The sequence below is a fragment of the Strix uralensis genome, chromosome Z (genome assembly GCF_047716275.1).
Source record: "Strix uralensis isolate ZFMK-TIS-50842 chromosome Z, bStrUra1, whole genome shotgun sequence".
In the NCBI taxonomy this organism is placed as follows: domain Eukaryota; kingdom Metazoa; phylum Chordata; class Aves; order Strigiformes; family Strigidae; genus Strix; species Strix uralensis.
This window is the reverse complement of record NC_134012.1, coordinates 67,310,005-67,332,209: the sequence shown is the minus strand read 5'-3', so window position 1 is coordinate 67,332,209 and position 22,205 is coordinate 67,310,005. Positions and strand designations below refer to the sequence as shown.

Here is a 22,205-nt window from a genome sequence, read left to right as displayed (position 1 = left end):
ATGCTCTGTAGCTGGACAGCTGAGGATGCATCTGTGCCCAACTTGTACCGGCTCAACTCTGAAGATGGGGGGAGCGGAGCAGGCGCGGAGCTGGGGGCGGTGGTAGCACAGTGACTTCGCAGGTAACTGAGTGCTGGGGCTTCTGCTCTTTCTGCTCTTCTGAGCTCAGGAAGGGCGGTCCGGGGGGCAGGCGTGGGAGCCAAAACGCGAAGGGCTGGGATGCTGCTTACACACCCGGGAGCGCGGAGTTTCGCAAAAAGCAAGGCAGCCAGCCCACGCCACCCGAGTCCCGCCGTGGAGGAGGGGGTGGCAGCGCGGCGGATATACACAGGCTCGCAGTTTGTTTTTGGCTGCAATGTGCACGCCCACAAGCAAATCGCCTCCCCCCGCCCCGCCCCCCCCAGCAGCCGCTGCGGAGGGAAAAGGAATAAAATAAAAGTGGTGTAAGAGAAAAGGAGAGAGCTAAAAGAACAGGAGGAAAAAGACAAAAAGGAGAGAGGACACCAGAGGAAAGGGGACGGGGAAAAGCAGGCTCCTGGGCGGCCCCGGCCGTGGAAGGGGCGGGCGCCCCCGCCGCGGGCAGCGCCGCGACGCTCTATAAGAGGCGCTGCGGGGCGCGGGCGCTGGGTAGCGGGGCCGGCGCGGGGGCCGGCGCTGGAGAGGGGGAGCAGCGCAGCAGCGCAGCGCGGAGCAGAGAAGAGACGAGACAGCGGCTGGGCTCGGCTGGGCTGGGCTGGGCTCGGCTCCCCGCGGGACGGACGGCGGCTGCCGGCCGGGGAGGTAGGCGGCAGCAGCGGGGAGGACGCGCCGCGGGTAGCTGTCGAGGGAGGCTTCCACTCTTGTGCCCGCTCCGCCCGCAGCAGGCGACATAAAGCGAGGAGGAGAAGAACAAATAAGTGTGGTTTTTTGTTTTGTTTTTGTTTCCCGGAGTGCTACTGCTCGTAGTGCCCAACGTGTCGGAAGCGTGGCTCGGAGGATGGCTTACAGCGTAGCCGGGGATCGGGAAGGGGTTAAAAGTGGGGTTTTCTCTCTGTGTGTGCTTTTTTCCCCCCTAATAATTATTTTATTTTAGTTTATCCTGAGCGAGGCGACTCTGACTTGGCAGCCCTCGCATAGGGTGGCTTCATTTTACCGCCACCTCTTCAGCTCTGGTCCGTGCTAGAAGATAACGGGAGGGTTTTCAACCCCTTCACTCCTACATGAATCCTGTAACGTCGTGGGGGAGAGAGGTGCGGGGAGGGCCTTGAGGTGAGGGGGATTGCAAGAATAAAAGATCGATCCCACCGCTTTTGTGATGGACAGGAGGTTCAGTTGGGTGCAACAGATTTTTTTCTGCGTTTCAGACCGGTGTTAAGTCTTCACTGCTACGTTACAATCTGTCATCAAGCCTGTTAGAAAATGCTTAGTTCTAGAGGTGCCCGACTGCCCAGGTGCTTAAAATGTATTAGCAAAGATACTCCAATTCTAAATTAAAAGCTCGTATTAAACAGTATTTTTGCCTGTTTTAAACATAAACCAGGAGTGCCCTTGCCCCTTTCCCCCAGCTGTTGGGCTTGGAGATTTTAAGGTTGTACAAATAATTGGAGGATCAAAGTTGATCTTTAGTGTGTTGGAATAGACCTACTAAAACCAGAGGAATGTAAACATGTTCTTACATACTTGTAAACATGTGCTAAATTGACGCTTAAACATTAGTTGGACTTTCTTGAAAATTATTGGTACGGATTAAGACATTAAAATGCATTTTGGGGGTAGGTGCGTTTGAAAATGAGTTGGGGCTTGTACTACAGACAAGAGCCATGTCTTGAGGATGTTCCAGTAATAACAGATGGCCAAGCTTGCTGTGAAAGGCTTTTGTAATGGAGCAGTCTTGCTCAGTTTTGAAAGGGGGTTATGGTAGTAAACATTCAGTGCAAATGCTTTTTGTGCCTGGCCCTTGTGGCAGAGCTTGCCTCCTTAACAAGTGGGATTGGTAGTGTGTGCTGAGACTTTCCTGTAACACAGATCAGTGTGTGATTCTGCGATGCCCCTGTAGGCTGTCAAGCTAAATGGGTACTACCTGGGAGACTGGAGTGTGTTACTGATGTAACAGATACAAATGGTGGGTCTTCACAATTCATTGTGCAAATTAAAATTCAAATTTATGTAAGAGTGGTGTGATATAGACTGTATCTGGTATGGTCTGAACAAGTAAGGGCAGGAGTCTGATGCCTTTACTCATGACATGGAGCATCTTGTTTCTCATGTAGTCATAATTTGGTAGGGCTGATTATGATAAGAAGTAGAAGTCAGCTTCATGAAGTGTGGGTAAAAGTTTCATAGCAGGGAACACAAGACCTATATGGTAGAATTAAAGTTGAACCTGTTAAGTTGAGAATACCCAGCTTTAAAAAATAATAAAAATTGATGCTTTTTTTATGCTCTCTGTAGGTGTTCTGAGGAGATAGATACCTGCTGGCCTCTGGGTTGCAAGAGATCACAATTGCAGTCATCTGGGGTTAGAGTGTAATAATCAAGCAGTTAGTCCCAACCATTCACAGTAACTTTACCCTGATAAGTTGCTGCTGAAGTACACTTAGCCATATGATATTTATGTGAAACAAAACACCTCAGGTGCAGCTATATGTAAGACTTCGGTGTTTGGAGGAGTCATGGTAATCTTTTGGATATCAATTCCAAATTTCCTCTGAATACAGCTGTATAGCGGTGAAAGGAGGCATGTTTAAAGTTTCTTAATGGTGTCTTCACCTAGTGAAATTGAGGCATATTTATAAATCAGTTTGCCACAGGCAGCTGCTGGCAAACCTTTTTTGTGATGCTAAATTAATTTCCAAAAACAAGTGTAGCTCAGTGCTATTGGTGTGAGCAGAGACTTGGTCCGGCACCAAATTCGATATCTAACATCATGATGTAGATAAGAGTAGCTCCTTGTGAAATGCTGACAGAAGATGAGATGCCATAAGTTTAATAAAAGTTCAGTAAAATTATTTTTGCCTTCGTTCCAGGAGTAGCCTTTTCTCTAGAATTCCTTAGGCTGAACTTCCCTCTGGCTGTGTGAGGGTAAAACAGTCTGCCACAATGCAGGAATAAGCCTCAGTGACTTCAGGAAAGTGACTGTGGACCTTCTATGCAGATTCTGGGCTGTGGCACTCTCATGCATTAATGAAGTGTAATATACACAATTCAGAAAGCAAGTCTTGCCTTCAACTCTGCAAGCCTGTTGTCTTACTAGTGAGCTCGCCTGGCAGAGGCAGAGTTAGACCCACAAAGACAGAGCAGGAGGAGGATCAGTACTGAACTTAGTATCTGTGGCCAGCCGTGATCAGCTCAGCTAGTGTTTATCACATGCATTGCACCATGCACGCACAGTATTTCTTAGGGTGTGGTTTCTTCAGAGCTTTAATCCAGAGTAATTAGGTTGCTAGTGAGCTGGTAATGAACCTGCTTCATTTTCCCCGGACTGGCCATTCTCTTTTCTCTCCCCATTTGTTCCATTCTCCATCATGGCAGTAGAGTTCACCAACCCAGGGTGAGCTGAGAAAAAATTTTCTTTTTGCTTGGTGATTTTTTAATTTTTTTTAGCATCCTGCACTCAAAGTCATTTTATGGCTTTGAGTACTGGTGCCAGCACAAAAATGATGACAGGAGGGGAGCAGAAGGGCAACCAAACTACCACTTCAAGTAACCTCGGAGCAAGCACCCTTGGTGTTTATATAGGTCTCCTAGGCTGGGCAACACACCAAATCCTGAAATAAATCCAGAGGCCATGCCTGACCAAACACCAGCATGTTTCTGTTAGGCTGGTTATTCTTGATGACTCCTGCTGTGAGAGGAGCTAGAGTCAGGACTAACTGTTTAGTAAAACATATGTAGGACATATTTTCCTTGTTCATCTGAGGCAGCTGGGGATTCTACTCACTTTCTCCAGGTCTGCCACAGTAGAAATTCTCTCTGTCTGAGATGGTCTCATAATGATGCCAGCTGAGGATTTGAATCCTGAATGCATAGAAGTTTTCTGGGTAGTTAATGAACATGCACATCTGCAGTTACTGATACTAAGCGTATAGATTTAAAATACCGTGGTAGGACTCTGCTTGTAGTGTTAAAAAGATGATCACCACAAAAAAGGTAAAATACTTCATAATCTGTAGCTACATGTCTTGTGTATATATATATATTGGTTGTACAAAAGTCATACAGAGCAACTCAGAAGAATGACTATGATTTGAACCACTGACTGGAGTACCCTGTTCTCTCTCGGTTTTGTCTGTTTCTGTAAAATAGGTGGCAGCAAAGCTAGTCCTGTCTTTTTTAGCATTTGTCATTGGAGGGAGGAAAAGCATGTGAGCTTGCCTCAAGGACTGAGAGTGAGACAGAGTAGGATGGAAAACTGTTGATGAAGCTTTCCTGACACAACAGGCAAACACTGTAGGAAAAATGGGACCATTCATATCTTTATTCATTGGGTTATTGGTGAAAAAGCTTGATCATAGATAATAAGAATGCACATCAGCTTGAATGGCATAAATACCCACATAAAAGCTGACCTTCTTCCTCTTCTGTTACTTTCTGGAGGAGTGTTGCTTAGCAGAGCTCTGTCTAATACAGTGAGATTGGTTTGTGTCATGCTAGATTTCTTAGGAACAATTGGTATTAGACAGCAAAAGGAGAGCAGAAGAGTGTTTCCAAGACGGTTCTGATTTGGGCTAGATAGCAAGGTCATTCTCTGGGAAAGAACAAACAAAGCCAGAGCCTCTGATCACATAGTTCAGAGATCATTCTGGAGGTCTGGTTTCCTTTTTAGCCAATAGCAGGCAGGGCTGTGTGGAAAGTAGAGGTGGCCAAAATCTGTTACCACCCTGCTTGCTTGGCTCTCTGAAACAATCTGCAGTTTTACTAGCCCATTTCCAAGTGAATGGTTGTTACTGGGAGCAGGCAAGAAAACTGTGCAATTAATATTCATTAGCATTCTTTGTTGTTAGCTTAGTAAAATCCAAAATTAAGCCATGTGGAAGGTCTCGGAGCAGTGATGATGGTGGAGGTTACAAGAGCAGGACTAGAGACCAGCAGAACCTGGTTCGCAGCACCTGTGCCCATCTTCTTGTGATGACTTGCCCCTGTTTCCTATTACCTGCTTTCACCATTGTTATAACAATGACATGACAGCAACCTGGACTTAAGTCCCAGATTTTCAGATGCAGTATCTGCTTTTCCAGGTGAATTTTTGTGCCTTCAAAAGAAACAAGCAAATTATCATACATGTTCTTTTGTCTGAGAGCTGTATTCATGGGGAATATATTGATATTCTAGGAATCTATTGATGGCTTTTTTCCTCTTCCCCATATTGCAGTTATCCCATAACAAGAGTTTGGCTATGTCTGACAATAAAAGCAGAGTTAGGACCAAATTTGAATGGAATAAAGAACCCTGAATCTCCTTATCCAGACAATAAAGCAGTACCAACCTTTTCTGAGCGCAGATGCATGGATGTTTCATTCTGGTAGCAGTACAGGAGTCAAAATTCACAATCTACTCCTCCCCTAAATGTAATGTTCCTACTAAAAAAACCTAAATTGAGCCTGCATTTGTATTTTTGTTCTACCAATGGGCGATGTGCTTTTTATCTAATTTCTTTGTTTTAAAGTATTTTAGATATTTTATTCTTTACCCTATTAAATTAGATTAGCAATTCTTACTGCTTTGTTTCCCAGCTCTCTCAAACCTGTATTTAAATATTCATCCTAAAGTAAGCAATAGGAGTTTTTGTACTGTCTTTGGAGAGATCTGGATTTGCTTCCTCCGTCTAGCAAACTGATAGCATCACCTGTACACCATCTGTTTTCAGATTTCTTCAGATCTTGTTTTTCCCTGGTTATTTTTTTGTTCTCCTGATTGCCATGTCTTCCAGAGCTTCATTCCCAGTTCTTGTGACATGCTTTTAATGTTTCACACCACTACATCTATGTTTCCAATTGTGTTATATATATAACTATACATAATTGCAGTCAACTGGATTGTCTGTGGGACTACACTTTGACTCCAGTGGAACTTTCTCAGCACCATTAAGGATATCCTAAGCTCAACAAAAAAATAAATATATGTTTTAAGTCCTATATCCATTAAAAACTTGCAAAACTTTTGTTTGTTTCTCTTTTGCAAGCTTATGCTTTTCCTTTTGTCATTTCATGCCACTTCTGTGCTTACCTTAAGTGTTTTCTGTTCTGAGTCATTTGGCTGAAAGTGAGTAGACCACAGATGTTCACCTCTGTGCTTGGTCCCTTGAAACTATTGGAGCAGGCTAACAGAGCTCTGTCTGAATCCTTCTGCGTCATGAGGTGTAGTTTAGGACATGAACAAATTGTGTCATCCTTGTCTCTTAGATCTGTCTGTGCATGATGTTAAAATAGGCATATGTTAGCCTGCTTTGCATGTTTAACTGTAATGCTGACCCTAAGGACTGAAGCTTCAGCAGTGGATGTATGGGTTGTACAGCTGGAGCTAAAGAATATAAAGTGTGTCGAATAACTGTTTCATCAGTGGATCAGGCAAAATGGGGAAGATTGGCACACACTTTCTGGCACTGCTTCCAGCTGGCTGCCCTGTGCCACATATGCCATAGCAGGCACATGGGCTTCCTTCTTACCACGTGTGCTAATTATTTTCATATTCTTCTATGAATAACTTCAGAGATAAGTGCTTATTGAACTCTGTATTGGTTGCCAAGATTGATGACACATTCATTCCTCTTCATAGCTGATACAGCTTTCAAAAGTACTTATACATCTATTTATCACTTTAGTGAATTACTAGCTTCCAAATCCATGCAGTTAGATGGTAGCCATGTGGGAGCCAAGGTCTTGTTGTGGCTCTACCTGTTGTAGGCTTTAAAGTATCAAACTCTGCTCAAGCTGACAATGGCTGCTAAATGCTGCCTTTGTCAGTTTATTGCTTTTTTCCCAACAATGTCATTTCCTTCCGTTGTGCTAGAGGCTTTTTCTTGGCTGATGTTTTTCTGCATAGTTCAGGGATATTTTTGTTTCATCTGCTGTTACTTATACCTATGCCACAGATACCATTGCAGTTGTGTAGATACCAAGCTTAACAGACAGCTTGTTCTTTATGCCAGTAAATCTCAAAGGCAGCACTGGGATGTTTTCTACAGTATAAGCCATGTAATGTTGTGTTCTGCTCTATTACTGAACACATGTGCTGGTTTATGACCTGATGGTCCCAAACAGGGAAGATGTAGAGGAAAAGTAACAGTAAAGTTTCTTTTGATGTTACAGGGCAGGCATGCACCTCAAACTGCAGTTTAATCTTGTACTGGGCATGGTTTATGTCCTTGTCTTGTCCCAAGATGAAGAGCAAGTTACAAAAACAACATGTAGGAGAAGACACTCCTTTAAAAAAAAATCCTTATGAATGTGATGGCAAAGCTGCAAGGCTTGATTGTGGAAGGAGGATTGTGGAACACCTATCACCGTTACACTTTATTAAATCAAATCTATGGCTGCTTTGTCTAAAGGGATTCAATGACCAGGATGTGCTGTGGAAGGGGTGGTAGTCAAAAGTGTTTCTGTCTTAACGCCCTCTGAGCTTGTGGATTTCTTTTCCTAAAAGTTGATGAGGCTGATGACTTTCTTGGGGAGCCCTGTCTTCCTTCTCCCTCTCAGGGTTGCTGCCAAGCAAAGTACCTTTTGCAATGTGAAATGCTTCACCCTTTTTCCTAGTTGGAAAGATAAAGTCCTTAAACAGAATGTGTCATCAGCTGGAAAAAGTGACTGAGTCTGTGTAACACAGCCTTTTGCAGACTGTGTACTGACAGTACTACAGCTGCTCAGAGATCAAAGCTTAATGGCATGAATTGAGCTCAAATGTTGCAATTATTATTTTAGCAGGATGTTCTATTATTTCTAGATTCCACTAGTGAAGACCTCATTCTTTGAGAGCCAAAAAAAAAAAAATCTGCTAATATGGACTATGGATTTTTGGACATTGGCCGTGATAAAGCAAATCAGCTTTTGTGTTTGTTTTTGCCAAAGAATGGACTAGATTTTTTCTTTTTTTGTATGGGTAAAGTAGGGGACGTTCAGTGTAATGTTGAAAGTTGAAATGCCTCATGTGTTTCACAACCTTCCAGTGGAAGCTGTTTTTTGTAAAATAGATGACTGCATTTCATCTTGAGTGTTATACTTGACGTATAAGCAATTTCTTTTGCCTAAGTGCATGCCACAGTCTCTTCCATGTGCTTTTCTTTGGGTCAGTCCAGCTGTGGTGCATGCAAGCTTGACATCTTCCATTGCATTGGAGCATCTTCTTTTCACCGGTGAGCATGCTAGAAGTAATGAGAACCAGTTGTTGTGGTCATTCTGGTAGGCAGATATTGCTCCTCTGTGACCTGGAACAGGTTTTCAAAATGGCTTGGCATGTTGTGTCACAAGGGAGGCTTATAAAACACCAGCTCTTTCTGAAACTGGCTTGTGTAAATGTCCAAGAAGGCACTGAGGACTTTGGAAAACATAGTCCAGTTTGTATTATGGAGTACTTTGTAAGCTAGTGCTACGCACTTTGGGAAAACTGATCCCCTGTGGTTTATTTCAGATTGGTAGGGATGGGCCCACCTGTGGCCCTGAAATACATCTTAGGAGTTTGGCTTTGACAGAAGAGGGAAAAAGTGCTCATTATGTTAATTCTGGGCCAGGTTTTTCAAAATGATCGTCTGCTCAGCTGTTCATAGCGGAGCATTCAGAAAGGCCCAGCACATAGTATAATATACTTACTGACTTCAAAAAATTCATTTGCTCAGTCTTAGTGCCAAGGCTAAATACCTTTGGAAACCCCTTGCCATTTTGCCTAAATAGTTGCGAAGGCAGATTTTGGCCCCTAATGTGACATTATATTAGTTCCAACTATTGCCAGAGCAAGATCCAGGCTCCCTTCTTCATGTAGTACCTAATGCTGCAAGCAGAACTTCATATTGGGCTCTGGTTATGTCACTAGTTGTTTTAGGAGTAGCACTTAAAGCTGGTTGTGAACAGGTATTTTATTAGTCAGCCTGTGCTAAAAAGGGGACTCCTTTTTCCACTGGTGTCTCAAGTTTTCTGTGAGGTTGGGAAGTAATTTATTCAGTATTTTGTGTGCATACTGCCTTAAGGATCCTGATGAGTGAGATGCTGTGTGTCTTGATTTTGTCTGGACCAGATGTGGCAGGTCTCTTGAGGTATTCCATGAGACTGTTTCATCAACTTTCTGATGTTTTGGCACTATCCTTTAATACTAATTTTACAAAATTTGGCATGCTCCTCAAGGAGGGGAAAATGAATTAAACTGGTTGTGGATTATCATGAAAGTGGATCTTAGTGTGTCTGTCATACAAATTATTGTTATTTAGAGGTCAGGTGGATGGCCATGTTGAAAGCAGCATATTAGTTTCTTTCAATATTAGTAAGCACTGGAGAACAAGGCCAGAACCTATTTACTACCTAACCTAAGGCCAGGTAGTCAGTGTGTGTAAAGTGATGTAAACTAGTAGAGGATCTTGCCAAGAATACTGTTGTTTGTGGTCCTAATTAAATTCTTGCTTGCTGACCCAGGAGCTCTCCAATCACATTGTTAGCAACACGAGTTGGTATAAACCCTGTGACGTGACCTGGGTGATTTTGAAGAGGAAAGCACTTCTCATTGAATGACTTTTTACATGGAATAGGAAACTTGATGTCCAATATTCATTTGGCAAATGGGAGAGAGGTTATGAAAGACCTGGTTTTGGGGTCTGTGTGGCTCCACTGATAACGATCCAGTGTCCCAGGCAGCAGGCTGTAGGTTCAAAGCTCACACCTCCACTGCTGATCCTGCATTGCTTGTGATTGCTACAGAGTCTAGCAGTGCTTAAACCAGGAGACAAACGTGTGGGATCTGGTGGTTATATTCTTGTCTCTGCTTTTGGTTTGCTTGTGGCCTCAGGTGAGTTGCTTGAACTCTCTGTGCTGCTAACACTTTTCATGACACCTTTTTGCTACTTGGTTCAGGCTCTTCAAGTTAAAAGATCATTTTAAAAGAGCAATACTGTTATTGCTATAAAATTATAATTGTTTGGGTGGAAATTTCCCCTCTTTCCTAGAGCTCCAGTAGATGTGGTAAGTTTTTTGATTTCTTGAAAGTTTTAGAGATGGGGAAGTCAGACTTGCTCCTGTGGGTTTTGCAAGCTTTATGTGAGTTGATCACAGAATGGACGTTACTTCTTACTCTTTATGCAGTGACTGTTTTTGCTGCAGATATTATCTCCAATTAGATCTCTAGCAGTAGGATAAAAAATTGCTTTCATTTGTTTGCAGCTGGTCTTCATCTAGCCTAATCTCAACAGAATTTGAATTAATGCTGTTTTTCTTCCTCCTTTAGTCTCACTGAAGTTGCATAGATGCAAAGTGCTTTTTGCTTTCTGGGAGTTGAAGTTATGGTGAAGGTGTCCTCCAAATACTTGTGCCTTGAGAACTTCTTATGGCCTTGCACAGTCATGGTTTGTACAGAGTGGATGTAGTTGTGTAAGAATAAGTCTCTTGGTTGTGGTGGAAGAAGTGAAATCCTGATGCTCTGCAGAGAAGTGGCCAAGATGCTGGACCTTGATTAGGGAGATGTGGATTTAGTTCCGGACTCTTGGGTTAATTTGCACCTCTGTTACCCAAGTGCCCATCCAGGCCACTAGTTCTCTGATGGTTTGTCTTGTTTGAGTCAAAATGTCAGTTCATGAGTCAGGGACTTGTCTTACCTTGGTGTTCAGCCCTCATGGGGACCTGCTCTCAACCGATGACGTATGGAGCACTGGGGGACTTTGGCCTTGGAACTGGGCCTTGCAGAGCTGACATGACTCAGTGTTGCTTGCTCTGCAAGATGCAGCCTGACACTGCCTAAAGGGAATGAAATGTTAAGACATTTCTCAGCATTCTCAAAGAGGACTGTATTTCTGCTGAAATCTGGTGTTTATGTTATGTCGCCCCTTTTCTTCCAAAGTGGGTCCTGTTTGCCTTGATATATACATAGGCAAAATCTATTGCAGTTAACCAGTTGTACAACTTCTCATCTGAGGCAAACAGTGTAAAGTGCTGTACCATATCTGCTTGTGGGAGAGAAACAGCACCGGCTCTAGTACCTGAAACCTGTGCTGTGTCCAGCAAATAATGCCTTTTTTCCCCTTATAAGGGCATCATCTCTAAATATTAGATTGATACTCTCCATGGCTACTTGGTCTGTGGAGAGCTGCCAGTGGCGGTAGCTTTTGTGATGTGGAAAATCTGACTGAGAGAATGGGACAGAGGCTGCTAACTGATTTCATGGAGGCCACTGAACCTTCGTCAACTAGCTGTTAGCCCTGCTGACCAAGACTGGGTTTAAGTCTTTGCTGGAGACATAAAAGGTCTATAGCCTCTTGCCAGAATCCTGACATGTTCCAGTCTTATAAGGTTTGATAAGTTCGCTTTGTTCCCTGTCTAAATAGTGATTTATTCTCTAGGGGAGAGGTTTTTTGCCCCCAAAAGAAAGCAAACAGCTGCATTGTTTACAGAAAGCTGCTTTTGAAGGCTGTTTTATGTTTACTTAGTACAGACACCAGGCATGGGGGTGGGGAATTGATTCTCTGCCACTTGAGCTTTTTTCCTCTTTAAATCTACAGCTGTAAAAATACGTTGCTTTGTATTTAACATGAATTGTGTCTGGAGACTGTTGGCGTACCAGCCAATGGACTTTTCAATAGCCGTTCTACTTCCAAGTAGTGGGTAGCACTGATCTAGAGAGAAAGGGTTGGTCAAAGTATATGTTTCACTGTCAGCATTTTCAGAGGTTGCCCTGTAGCTGAACTTTCTCTTGAGAGAGTAATTTTCTGAATTGCACTCTGAGAGGGAATTGCAGCCCTGTAGGTCTGGAGGCTGTGCAGGGTTTCTGCAGTGGCGGGAAGAGTCATGTGCAGGGGTCTCTGCAAAGGCAGACCAAGAGACAAGTGTGTGGACCCTGTGGTTTAATTGTGCTGGTGGGTGGTTGTGGCTGCTGGTCTGGGTGAGTAGAGAAGGTACTGACCTGGTGTTAGAACTTTTCTAAGAGCAAAGCAGGAACCCCAGGTCAGATCAGAAGGTAGGTACAGATTGCTCTGTATCTGCCCATCCTCTGATGTCCACTGATTCTGCAGGCTAAACAAGCTGTTTTGTAATTGTGAGGGTAAGCTTTTCCATAGGAAAAGGCTGGTGGAAACTCTGTAAGAAGATCTGGGGAAGTATTTGGACATCTTACTTGATCCTTCCTGTGTGTTTTTGTCAGAAATTGGGAAAAGATGAGACACCTGACAAATAGCATGTTAAGTGTACACAAGTCTGAGTGGCATGTTGGTAGAGCATGTAGAGACCCCTGGATACCCACCATTTATTCCTGACTAAATACAAAATGGCTTCTTAATCATTACTCTTTCTTGACTGGCTGGTTAACAGAATGCTTGTTGCTGTATCTGTGTTGCACAGGGCATATGCCTGGATTCAGGACGTTATTCCAAACATGCATTACTTGTTTGCATTATCAGACAGCCCCCTCTGGTGATACCTGTTTATTTGTGGTAAAGTGGCAGTTTGAGTGTGCAGTGAGTTACTAGACAGGTGTACCCCAAAGCTCTAGGCAATTTGAGTCTTCCCTGGTGTGCTACATGTAGTTTAAGTATTGCAGTTGTGTATGTATGTTGGTGAAGATGTGGAGAAAAACTGAAGCAGAGCTAGACAAAATTAGGTTTCTGGGTGAAGAGAAGTAAACCTGATGCCTCTAGGCTTAAAATGACTGTATATTGATATCTACCTCTACTGAACAACTTGCAGTGTTCACACAATGAAAAGATAGGGTATGGAAATTGGATGTCCTACACAAAGACCTCTCCACAACTAAGTTGCACTATTTGTTGCAGTTGAAGGAATTCTTCCTACTTTCACAGAGTAAGTGGTTTTCAAAAGCAAGAGATTGCACTTAAAAGGATGAGTCCAGTAGTGGCAGGTATAAATCCCCATTCTCTTCAGTAGAGCTGCAGTACTTTACATCACAGAAAACTTACGCTATGCTGATGAATTTACACAGCTTTTCTTATTCTAAATGGAAACAGTATTGCTCCTTTAGATACGTCTGGCTACGTGTCAGGAGTGATCACTGATACCTGCTGTTGGCTCAAAATTTTACTCAGGTGAGACACAAAGTCTGCATTGGGAACTAGCTGGTATTTGTGTGTTTTGGCACTGCAGTACTAAATGGCAAGTTGGATTTCCCAGTTCTGTTCTGCAGGGGAAAAAAATGCCAGTGCTGGAAACTCTTTAACTGTAGTATTTCTCAAGCTGGTAGAACTTCAGTGTGTTCACTATGTATACATTTACCATTGTAGAGCCTGATATATAATAATTATTTAAAAAAACCCCCCACAAACGTGCACCTGGGAAAACATAACCCAGGAGTGCAGCACAAGCTGGGATCTACCTGACGGGGGAGCAGCTCTGTGGAAAGGGACCTGAGGGGTCCTGGTGGACAACAAGCTCAGTATGAGCAGACAGCGTGCTGCAACGGCAAAGCAAGCCAACAGGATGCTGGGTTGCATCAACAAGGGCATCACTAGCAGAGATAACCAAGTCATTATCACACTCTACTCAGCACTTGTCAGGCCACAGCTGGAATACTGTGTTCAGTTTTGGTCGCCACTATGCAAAAAAGTGTGGACAGGCTGGAGAGGGTGCAGAGGAGGGCCACAAAGATGATCAAAGAACTGGGAAGCCTGCCATATGAGGAAAGGCTGAGAGAGTTGGGTTTCTTCAACCTTGAGAAAAGAAGGCTGAGGGGAGACCTTACCACCATGTTCCAGTATTTAAAGGGTGGCTACAAAGAAGATGGAGACTCCCTTTTTGCAAGGAGTCACATGGAAAAGGCAGGGGGTAATGGGTATAAGTTACTCTTCGGGAGATTCTGCTTGGACACAAGGAAAATTTTTCACAATGAGAACAATCAGTCATTGGAATAATCTCCCCAGGGAAGTGGTGGATTCCCCAACATTGGACACTTTTAAGATTCAGCTGGGCAGGGTGCTGGGCCTTCTTCTGTGGACTGTGCTTTTACCAAGAAAGGTTGAACTAGATGATCCTTGAGGTCCCTTCCAACCTGGTATTCTGTGGAAAAAAAACTTACCAGACTAGTCTGGAGTGGAGATACAGATGGACTTAGCTCCAGCTGAGCTGGGAATGTTGGGTCTATCACTCTTCTGCATTTCTGGCTTACAGTTCTTGCCTATTGTCAGCTGGAAGAACATCTGAAAGGGTGCTAACCCATTTTCCTCTGAGATTCTTAGTTTGCAGAGCATTTTCTGATGTGCTAGTAATTCAGGTGGACCTAGTTAACTTGTATCAGCAGTGAACCAAATATGTCAGCCTCTGTGGATCAAAATCAGAGACAGCTCTAGGCATCAACAAATGTTTATTACCCAGTCTGTAACAGGTATTGGGGCAGCGTATGTCTTTGAAGCTGTCACCCTAGCATGGCTGGAAGAAGAATTGGGTGTTCTTCAGGTTCGGTGCTCTTGGTGGTTAGTCCAGTGTTAGGCCTTGTCCCCTAGTTTAATGTAGGGACTTAGGTGGTAGTGCCTGTATCTGGGCCAGGTTTTCCAGTCTTCAGGCACAGTCCTTACAGATCAGTATTTTTGGTTCATTTGAAACTTGTATCCAGGCCTTATTTGAAGGCCAGAACATTAGCTTTCCTCCCAGTAAAGTGTAGCTGAACTCCAGGGAGCTGGAGTCCAAGCAGATGGCCACAGTTGAGTCTTCCTGGCTGCACAGGCTTCTGCTGATCAGCTGAAATGATCAAATATGTGCCCTTATCTCACTATAGTTTGCTAATGCAATGTGAACCCTACAACCTCTATAAAGCAATATTTCTGTGTTTTGGATTCTGTGGACTGACTGCAATTGCAAGGGACTGATGCCTGGATTTTCACAGATGTGGATTAAACTGATTAGCTCAAGCATCCTATAGACTGCTTCAAATTTTATCCTGCCTCTGTGCAGGGTATTAAGACACAGGAGTTGTGTGTATTTCCATTGATAAGAATGCCAAGGGTCTCTTTGGCTTTCCCTGGGATCCTTCCTGCACTCTTCCTGTGACACTTCTGAATTTTGGTATTTAGCTGTAATTGCTGGAAAGTATTGGAAAGTAATTTGTTGCAGAGAGTTGACAGTATTGTAGAAGGGGGAATATGGAGTGGGTACTCTGAACACCCTTCTGAAGATAAAATCTGTTGCGTAACTACCACTGATTGTAGAAGGTTGTTTGGTCCCTTCCTATCCTCTACGTCTATGTGCCAAACTTGTCCAGTGGCTGCAGGGTTGGACTCAGGCAGAAAGATTTATGTTCTGTGGCATTCTGAGAGCAAAGCAAATTGAGGTCTGTGACACACAGACCAGTATCTCTGCAGAAAAAATGCTTGAAAAGAGCAATTCTCCCAGTGTTCTGTGAAAAATTTTTGCACTAAATTAGGTCACAGAGCACCTGTGTGCTGTGTGAGTAGTAATCCAAGTTGCTCAGTAGGGCGAGTAAAAGTGGTGCGGCCAAATCCCCTGAATCCTGAGTATAAATGGGTCAGTAAAGGGAGTACAAAGGAGAGATGATAGTATTTCCTACTTAGTTTCATCTCTGGGTTACATGTTAATTGCAGCTTTAAATGTGTAATACTGACATGTAGAGGAGGTGCTGCAATGCCCCCCATATCCAAGCCTGTAAGCAAAGGTGTGCTTTGGATCCATGAGCATGTGTGCACAGTCCTTAGCAGTAAGGGTTTGTTCTCTGAGCTGGTCGCCAAAGGGCAATTTTTTTTCCCTGCTGTGGAGGTGTTATTAGCCTGTTAAGTGTCTCACTCTGAACATGTCTGCGAACTTGGTATCTACCAGCCAGACGCGTATGCAGCTGGAATGTGTTAGTGTCAGGGTGCCCCAACCTGCAGGAAGCACTGGGCAGGGGAGGAAGGCTCTCCTGTCAGATCAGTTGGACATGCCTGTCTGGAGGAGCATCTGTAGAGGTCATGTCAGTGGATTACAGCAGTACCTAGCAGAAGTTAATGAGCCCATGCTGACTGTACAGTCAGCTGCCTGTGTGCTGACACAAGGTTCAATTTTCAGGGTTTTGTAGGTGTCTGTTATTGTTCTTCACTTCCCTGTACTGGCATTAAGAAGCATAGTTGTCGTGTTATGATACTGCAGTGTAATTATCTGTAGAACTCTGTGTAATGGATTTAATTGTTTGTTAGACATGTTAGGGAAATTTTTTTGTAACACAGACTTATGTTATTAGAGACAAGTTTTTAATCTGCAAGTCATTGTAATAATGGAATTTACTTTTGGATGAGACTTGAAGGCCACAAGTGTTAATTAGCTCAAAGCTCATATCCAGAATTGCCATTTATTATCTAGTTTTGCTCCAGTGTAGGACTGGTAACAGCATTTCCTGAGGAGGTCTTATTGCTCCTAGCACACTTATGGATTTTGGGAACCTTTTCAATGAAGTTTGCAATCAGGCATGTAACTCTGAATCACAGGGTTAGGTAGGGTGCTGGTGTGTGGGACACTAGAATCAAAAGCATGTGTGTTCCTGGTTTAACAGATGTTGGAGGGAATGGTTCTCTCGCTGTGCACTTGGATCCGCTACTAGCTGTCCTGTTAACACTGAGCCCGTCAACAGTGTATTCAAGTACATAAATCAGAATTGATGTGGATTAACTAAATTGCTGTGTGGACACTTACTCAGAATGAAACTGCTCTTAATCTGAAGTGGCTTTAAACTCAAAAGTAAATTAAGATATGCCAAATTAACTCTGAAAAAAAGGTTTAATGAAGTTTAATGTACTATAAGATCACCTTTCCATTTGAGTCTTCCTGGATGTCTGTGTGTATCCAAGCCTGTACCATGTCATTATTAATAGCCACCAAAGAGATTAATGTGTTTTTTTGTCACTTTATACTTTCTCATACTCTCACAAGGTGCATACTGAGTGCACCCAATTCACAACAGTAGTGGAGGCCAGGTGGTTGCAAGACGTGAACACTGACTCAACAGCAATTTTCCATTCAAATTATCCAAATATGAATGGCTGCAGGGTCATTCTTAGTCATTTACCTTCAAGGAAATGGATGTTTCTCCCTTGCTTGTTAAGTGCATAGCATTTTCTCCTACAAGTGGTGATGTTGACTGGACTTAAAAACAAAGGCTTTCCTAATTTGGCAACAGGCTCTTCACCACTATAAAATTAAATATAGAAAGAACCTTTTTTATAAAAAAAGGGTTGAATTATATGGTTCAGTCTCATTCAGAGGGGTCTCTAAATCAGCTTTCAAAGCCTATGATTTTTCTCCTTATTCTGGGCTGTTCTTGCTCTTGGAATTTTTGGGCAGGAAGGAAGAAAATTGTTGTCCTGCGGGTATTGCATTTTTTTTGTGCCTTGAGCTCGGAGGTAAGAGACAGTGAGTCTAAATCTGAGTTTGCTGAGACCCATGAGGCTTGGCTGGAGTTCATAGTGTAAGAAGACAGCAGTGGGGAGTGCCATGGGGGGGCTGCAGGGTTACATGGGGTCACAGAGTGCAGCCTCTGACTTTCCGTATCTTGTCCCGTCTGTTCTGACTGACACAGTTTTTCCCTTTCAACTATTTTTTTTTCTTTCCTTCCCACACCCCCCCCACCCCACTCCATAGTTCATGCCCAGCCACAACATCTCTGCTGTGTACTGCTGCTGCACAAAGGAGGTTCTAGGCTTTGCTGAAGGAAGATGGCTTTCTGGACACAGCTGGGATTGCTGCTCTGGAAGAACTTCACCTACAGAAGACGACAGACTGTAAGTATTAGCCAAAGGGGTTTTTTTGAGGTCCAGGTTATAGCCTTGTAGCTTATTCTTCAAGCAAAACAGAGAAACATCTTGTATCTTCATGTTTTACCTCTAGTGGTCCCTGGCACAGCAACTGGTCTGCCTTTGGAAAGATGCAACTCAAATTGAAGAGAGTGGTGGGTGGACAGAAACCAGAGGACTTTAAGGTGCTTAAGGCTTCGGTCCTGAATACCAGCGTGTGAGAATGTCAGAGTACTGAAACACTCATGTCAGACCAGGCAGAGAGGGTACATGAGTGCTGTGTGCAAAAGGAAGGTGTAAGATGAAAACCTGTGCTATGACCTGCTCTGCAGGTGGGGCCTTCCCAGGCTACAGAAATGTGCACTTGGGTCTAAAAGCTTTTGAATGCTGCAAGCTGCAACAACAGCAATAAAATTCTGCCATTCCCTAATGGCAGAAGTGTCAGAGGCAATAGCAAGCATCTTCAGTCTCTTTATTTGGGGAGAGAAAACCAGGCCTGTTGTGTAGCTTTAAAACAGGAGGTATAGTTTAAGTGACTGGCATGAGGCATGTTCTTACATCAGTATGTAGACAAATCCAGGCAACTGATGTTTTTCTACCAAGGTGTATTCTGATTAGTTTAAGTGCTAGCCTCACCATCTGTTAGCAGTGTGGGAATGTACCTATTCAGATAGACAGTATGCCACAAGAGTTTCTCCTTGTGGTGATAAAGGCACAGGAGCATGAATTCAGTATGGTGTTCTTGTAATTTTTCTGTCTTTACATTAGCGAGACCTCACAGGATGCTATAACTTCTGCAGACCTCTAAAAGCCAGAGAAAACATGCTATTTCCCTTCCAGAGATTTAGGGAATAACTGTTGGACGAGGGCATGTCCTGTATAACAGGCCTGTGCAGAGGATCTGTCCTGTTAGACCTGACCTTGAGGAGGTATGAGTAGAGAATGTGAAGGGAATGTGAGTTACTGAGGTGGTGAGTGGAAAGCGGTCTCTCTGATAAGCTTTCTGAACCCTGCAGATGTCAGGGTGCTTGCCAGCTCGTTGGGGCTGGGTTGTTTTAGAAACTTCGAGTCACGAGGGAGAGAAGGCTATCATATTCACCACTGGAGATGTAGACAGTCTCTGAAGTCTTTGCTCAGGTGTCTGAGGCTTTTTTCATGTGACTTGTGTCCAGTGAATTCGGAACTGGAATTAGTCCATTCTTAAATAAAACCATACCAAGGAGACTAGTGGCATTTTTGACTTTTCCTGTATAAGTCTGTGGTTACAGAGCTGCCAGTGATGGCAGGAATTTCTGATTTACGTGTTTTTGTCCTTACCCAAGGAACCTTGATCTCCCAGGACAGGACTGCCCAGCTGAGAGGGTGTCAGCTGCAAGGAGTGAGGTTGTCCACTCTCTGGGTTTATGGGCCAGCATCCTGACCTTGTGAACAGCTTCCTAACTTTGAAGAATGTTGCAGCAGAGCTGGGGAAGGTAGTCTCAAAACTGACTATAGCTCCTAAAAAGTCTGTTCTCAGCTATTGCCCATGTATCCTAGGCTCTTAGAGCTGAAAACGATCTCTTCTTTACCACTAGAGATCTGACTCTTGACCTCTCCCAAACTGCCTTTAGCAACTAGGGGAACTCTAGGACACTGAATCTTCTGGAGTAATGCTTAAACTGGGTAAACCAAGAGGACATTTCAGAGGAGTTGAGTTTTACACTGAGGATGATGGCTTTTTTTTGTCAGGGTCTTCTGAAAATAATGCATTAGGTTTGAAGGTACTTGAGGAGGTCTGAGTCTGGCATACACATCCTGTTAGGGTAGCTGTAGGCTCGCTTACTGGGCAGCAGAGGTGCATTCAGATCCTTTGGCGATGACACAGTAGGCTAAGTGTGTGTCAGTGAAAAAGACTTTCCTGTTTGTAGTTCTGTCATGATCTTGGATCTTCTCAGCTATTTCTTGGTACCTTCTGGCAACTTCTGTATCGGTTTCCCATCAAGTAGCCCAAAGGGCATGGAATTGCTCATAGTCTCTGTTCCACCCTGACATTATTAGTTAATTCACAATGAAGGCCAGAGACATTGCTTGGTTTTGTGAGATTCCTATATCTGTGGGGTTTTTCTCATTAACAGTTCCAAAGATGTCAGGAGGGGAAGGCCACTTAACAGAATATGTCAGAAAAGTAGCAGAACATCTCTTCTCACCATGTTGTTACGACTGCACAGTCATGCATCTATTTGCATTACTGTTAGGAGACCAGTGTTGTTGAGCTGGGTGTGCTGGTGATGGCTTGCTTCCATTTGTACTTTCTGAAGATGTAGCCCAGAAATAGCTTGATCCTCAGCATTCTTCCCAAAGAAGTGTGGACTAGCCTTTGCTTTCCACCGAACTCTCTCCTTGGCTGCTGTGAGTTTGGGCCGCGTTGCGAAAGCCAGGTTCAAAGCTCAGCCTGACGTGTGCAATTCAAGTGTTACTTTGTACTGGATAACTTCCAACAGTACTGGAGGCAGGGGGAAAGGGTTTACAGCATGAGAGAAGGAAAGAAAATCATGTTCAGGGGTCACTGTGTAAAAACATTTCTCTTTTCCTGCTGTCTTGCAAATGAGGAGACACCTCAAACTTGCATGGAGACTGGTCAGCTGCTGGTAGCTCCCTGCATTGATAGTGGACCATAAATGTGGGGTGGGCGGTTGACAGTGAGTTGGGGTTATAGTTTGGTTAGTTCTTGCTCAGGTTTCCTGGTGGCACAATGTAGATCTCAATATTTAAGGGTATCTGCGTCATCAGCCAACTTGTTTAAATTGGGTATGCTTCGGGGATTAGTGTAAAAATTAGTAAAATTAGGAGCAGTTTGTTCTTGGCCAAGTGCTGCCTCTGAATTCACCTGTTGTGTGCAAATGGGATGTTCCTCCTTTAGCTCCAGTTGGAGCAGAGGGTGCAGAGGAGTTGGAGGTTTGAAGATTCATTTCACTATTTACCAGGCTGGTCTAGTGTTTGCAGCACAAAAGTGGGTGGGGAGACTTGATTTTTCACTATCTACTTAGTATGAACCTGAGTAAGATATGTCCCCTTTAGTATCTCTGTGTCCTCTGCAAAGGCCATAGTGGATGAAAAGTGTTGTCACAGGAAGATCAGGAACCAGTAGGGGAAGGAACCTACTGACCTTCAGGAGCAAAAGGAAGAGAAAACGTTTTTTTGTTGAACAGCACAAGAGGCTGGCCTGGGAGTAGAGACTCTATTGAAATGCTACTGACACATTGAGCTTGACTGCATGCAAGGCTCTGGTGCAGCAGTTGCCAGCTGTCTCTTGCTAAGTAGCATTTCAGTGGCTGCCATGATGCAGGAGCCTTCAGCTGTAAAGGTGCAACTCAGTCAGTCCAAGCTGCATCCCTCCTTTCTCTGTCCTCCCCAAGCCTGTAATCTGTGAAGTTAGACATGTTGTGTGTGCAGAGGCATACGGTGCCATGCATGCAGCTGCATGTCGTTACCTTTGTGATTGTGGCATGCAAAAGAAGAGCTATGTGTGTGAGTGACCAGGCTCCCACTTCAAGAACAGGGCTGTTAGGGCACTACTGCCCACCCTGGTATGGTGTGACTGAGGCTGATATTTCTTTGGGCAATCCAGGGCTTGATCTGAAGGGCAGCTGTAGCAGTTGCAGGGCTTGCAAGAGGATATCTGGCCACCTTGGTCACCCTAAGAAGCTTCCACAAGCCCAGCTGACACTGTTCTTCCTGAAACAGCGTAGTGACATGTGTGAGCGGACACAGGCAGGACGCAGGAACAACCACAAAACCATGGATGAAATGCAAAGGGGAAATTCATTCTCGTTACCTCACAACCTGGGGGATCTTCGCAACAGCATGTGGGCAGAGGCACGCAAGCCGGGACACAGGCACTGTGGAGCTTGGGCCTTGCTTAGCCAGAAAGAGAAGAAAGATCTTGAACCTGCTGCTTTTGCCTGTATATATCAGGGATTTTTGCAGGCATAGTTTTCCACTGTGCTTTGATCTTTCCCACGGCAGGGCAGGGATCTCAGGCATGTTCGATAAGGTACCTCTGAGTCTATCACAGGCCTGTGTTACCTCAACACGTATGTTCTACCTGTCAAGCACACAAAGCTAAGCAAAAATTGTTATGATATGTGTGGTTTTTGACACTCCACCTGCAAGTCACTTGAGCATGTTTACAGTCCTGTTCATCAATCTTCCGTTGTATTCCACATGGCAGTTGCTTGGGGTGCATGCTTGTTGCCTATGGCGAGGGTGGCAGAGGGCTGTGATGTGAGGCACAGCGTGGCCATTGATGCTGGTGGAGGGGATGGCTTGTCCTGGTTTCACA

The 22,205-nt window shown here is 44.0% G+C and overlaps 1 protein-coding gene across 4 annotated transcripts in view; it reads left to right on the top strand.

Annotated features, from left to right (window-relative positions):
• The first annotated feature begins 428 nt into the window (after positions 1 to 428).
• ABCA1 (ATP binding cassette subfamily A member 1) overlaps positions 429 to 22,205 on the top strand; it is a 99,827-nt gene continuing 78,050 nt past the window's right edge. For 2 of the 4 annotated variants that reach the window (XM_074857165.1, XM_074857164.1), the window contains exons 1-3: positions 429 to 780; positions 17,733 to 17,872; positions 17,979 to 18,069. In XM_074857165.1, the coding sequence (XP_074713266.1) occupies positions 17,736 to 17,872; positions 17,979 to 18,069 (228 nt within the window). In that variant the 5' untranslated portion in view covers positions 429 to 780; positions 17,733 to 17,735. The remainder of the gene's footprint in view (positions 781 to 17,732; positions 17,873 to 17,978; positions 18,070 to 22,205) is intronic. The other 2 variants (XM_074857167.1, XM_074857166.1) reach the window with 1 other exon arrangement.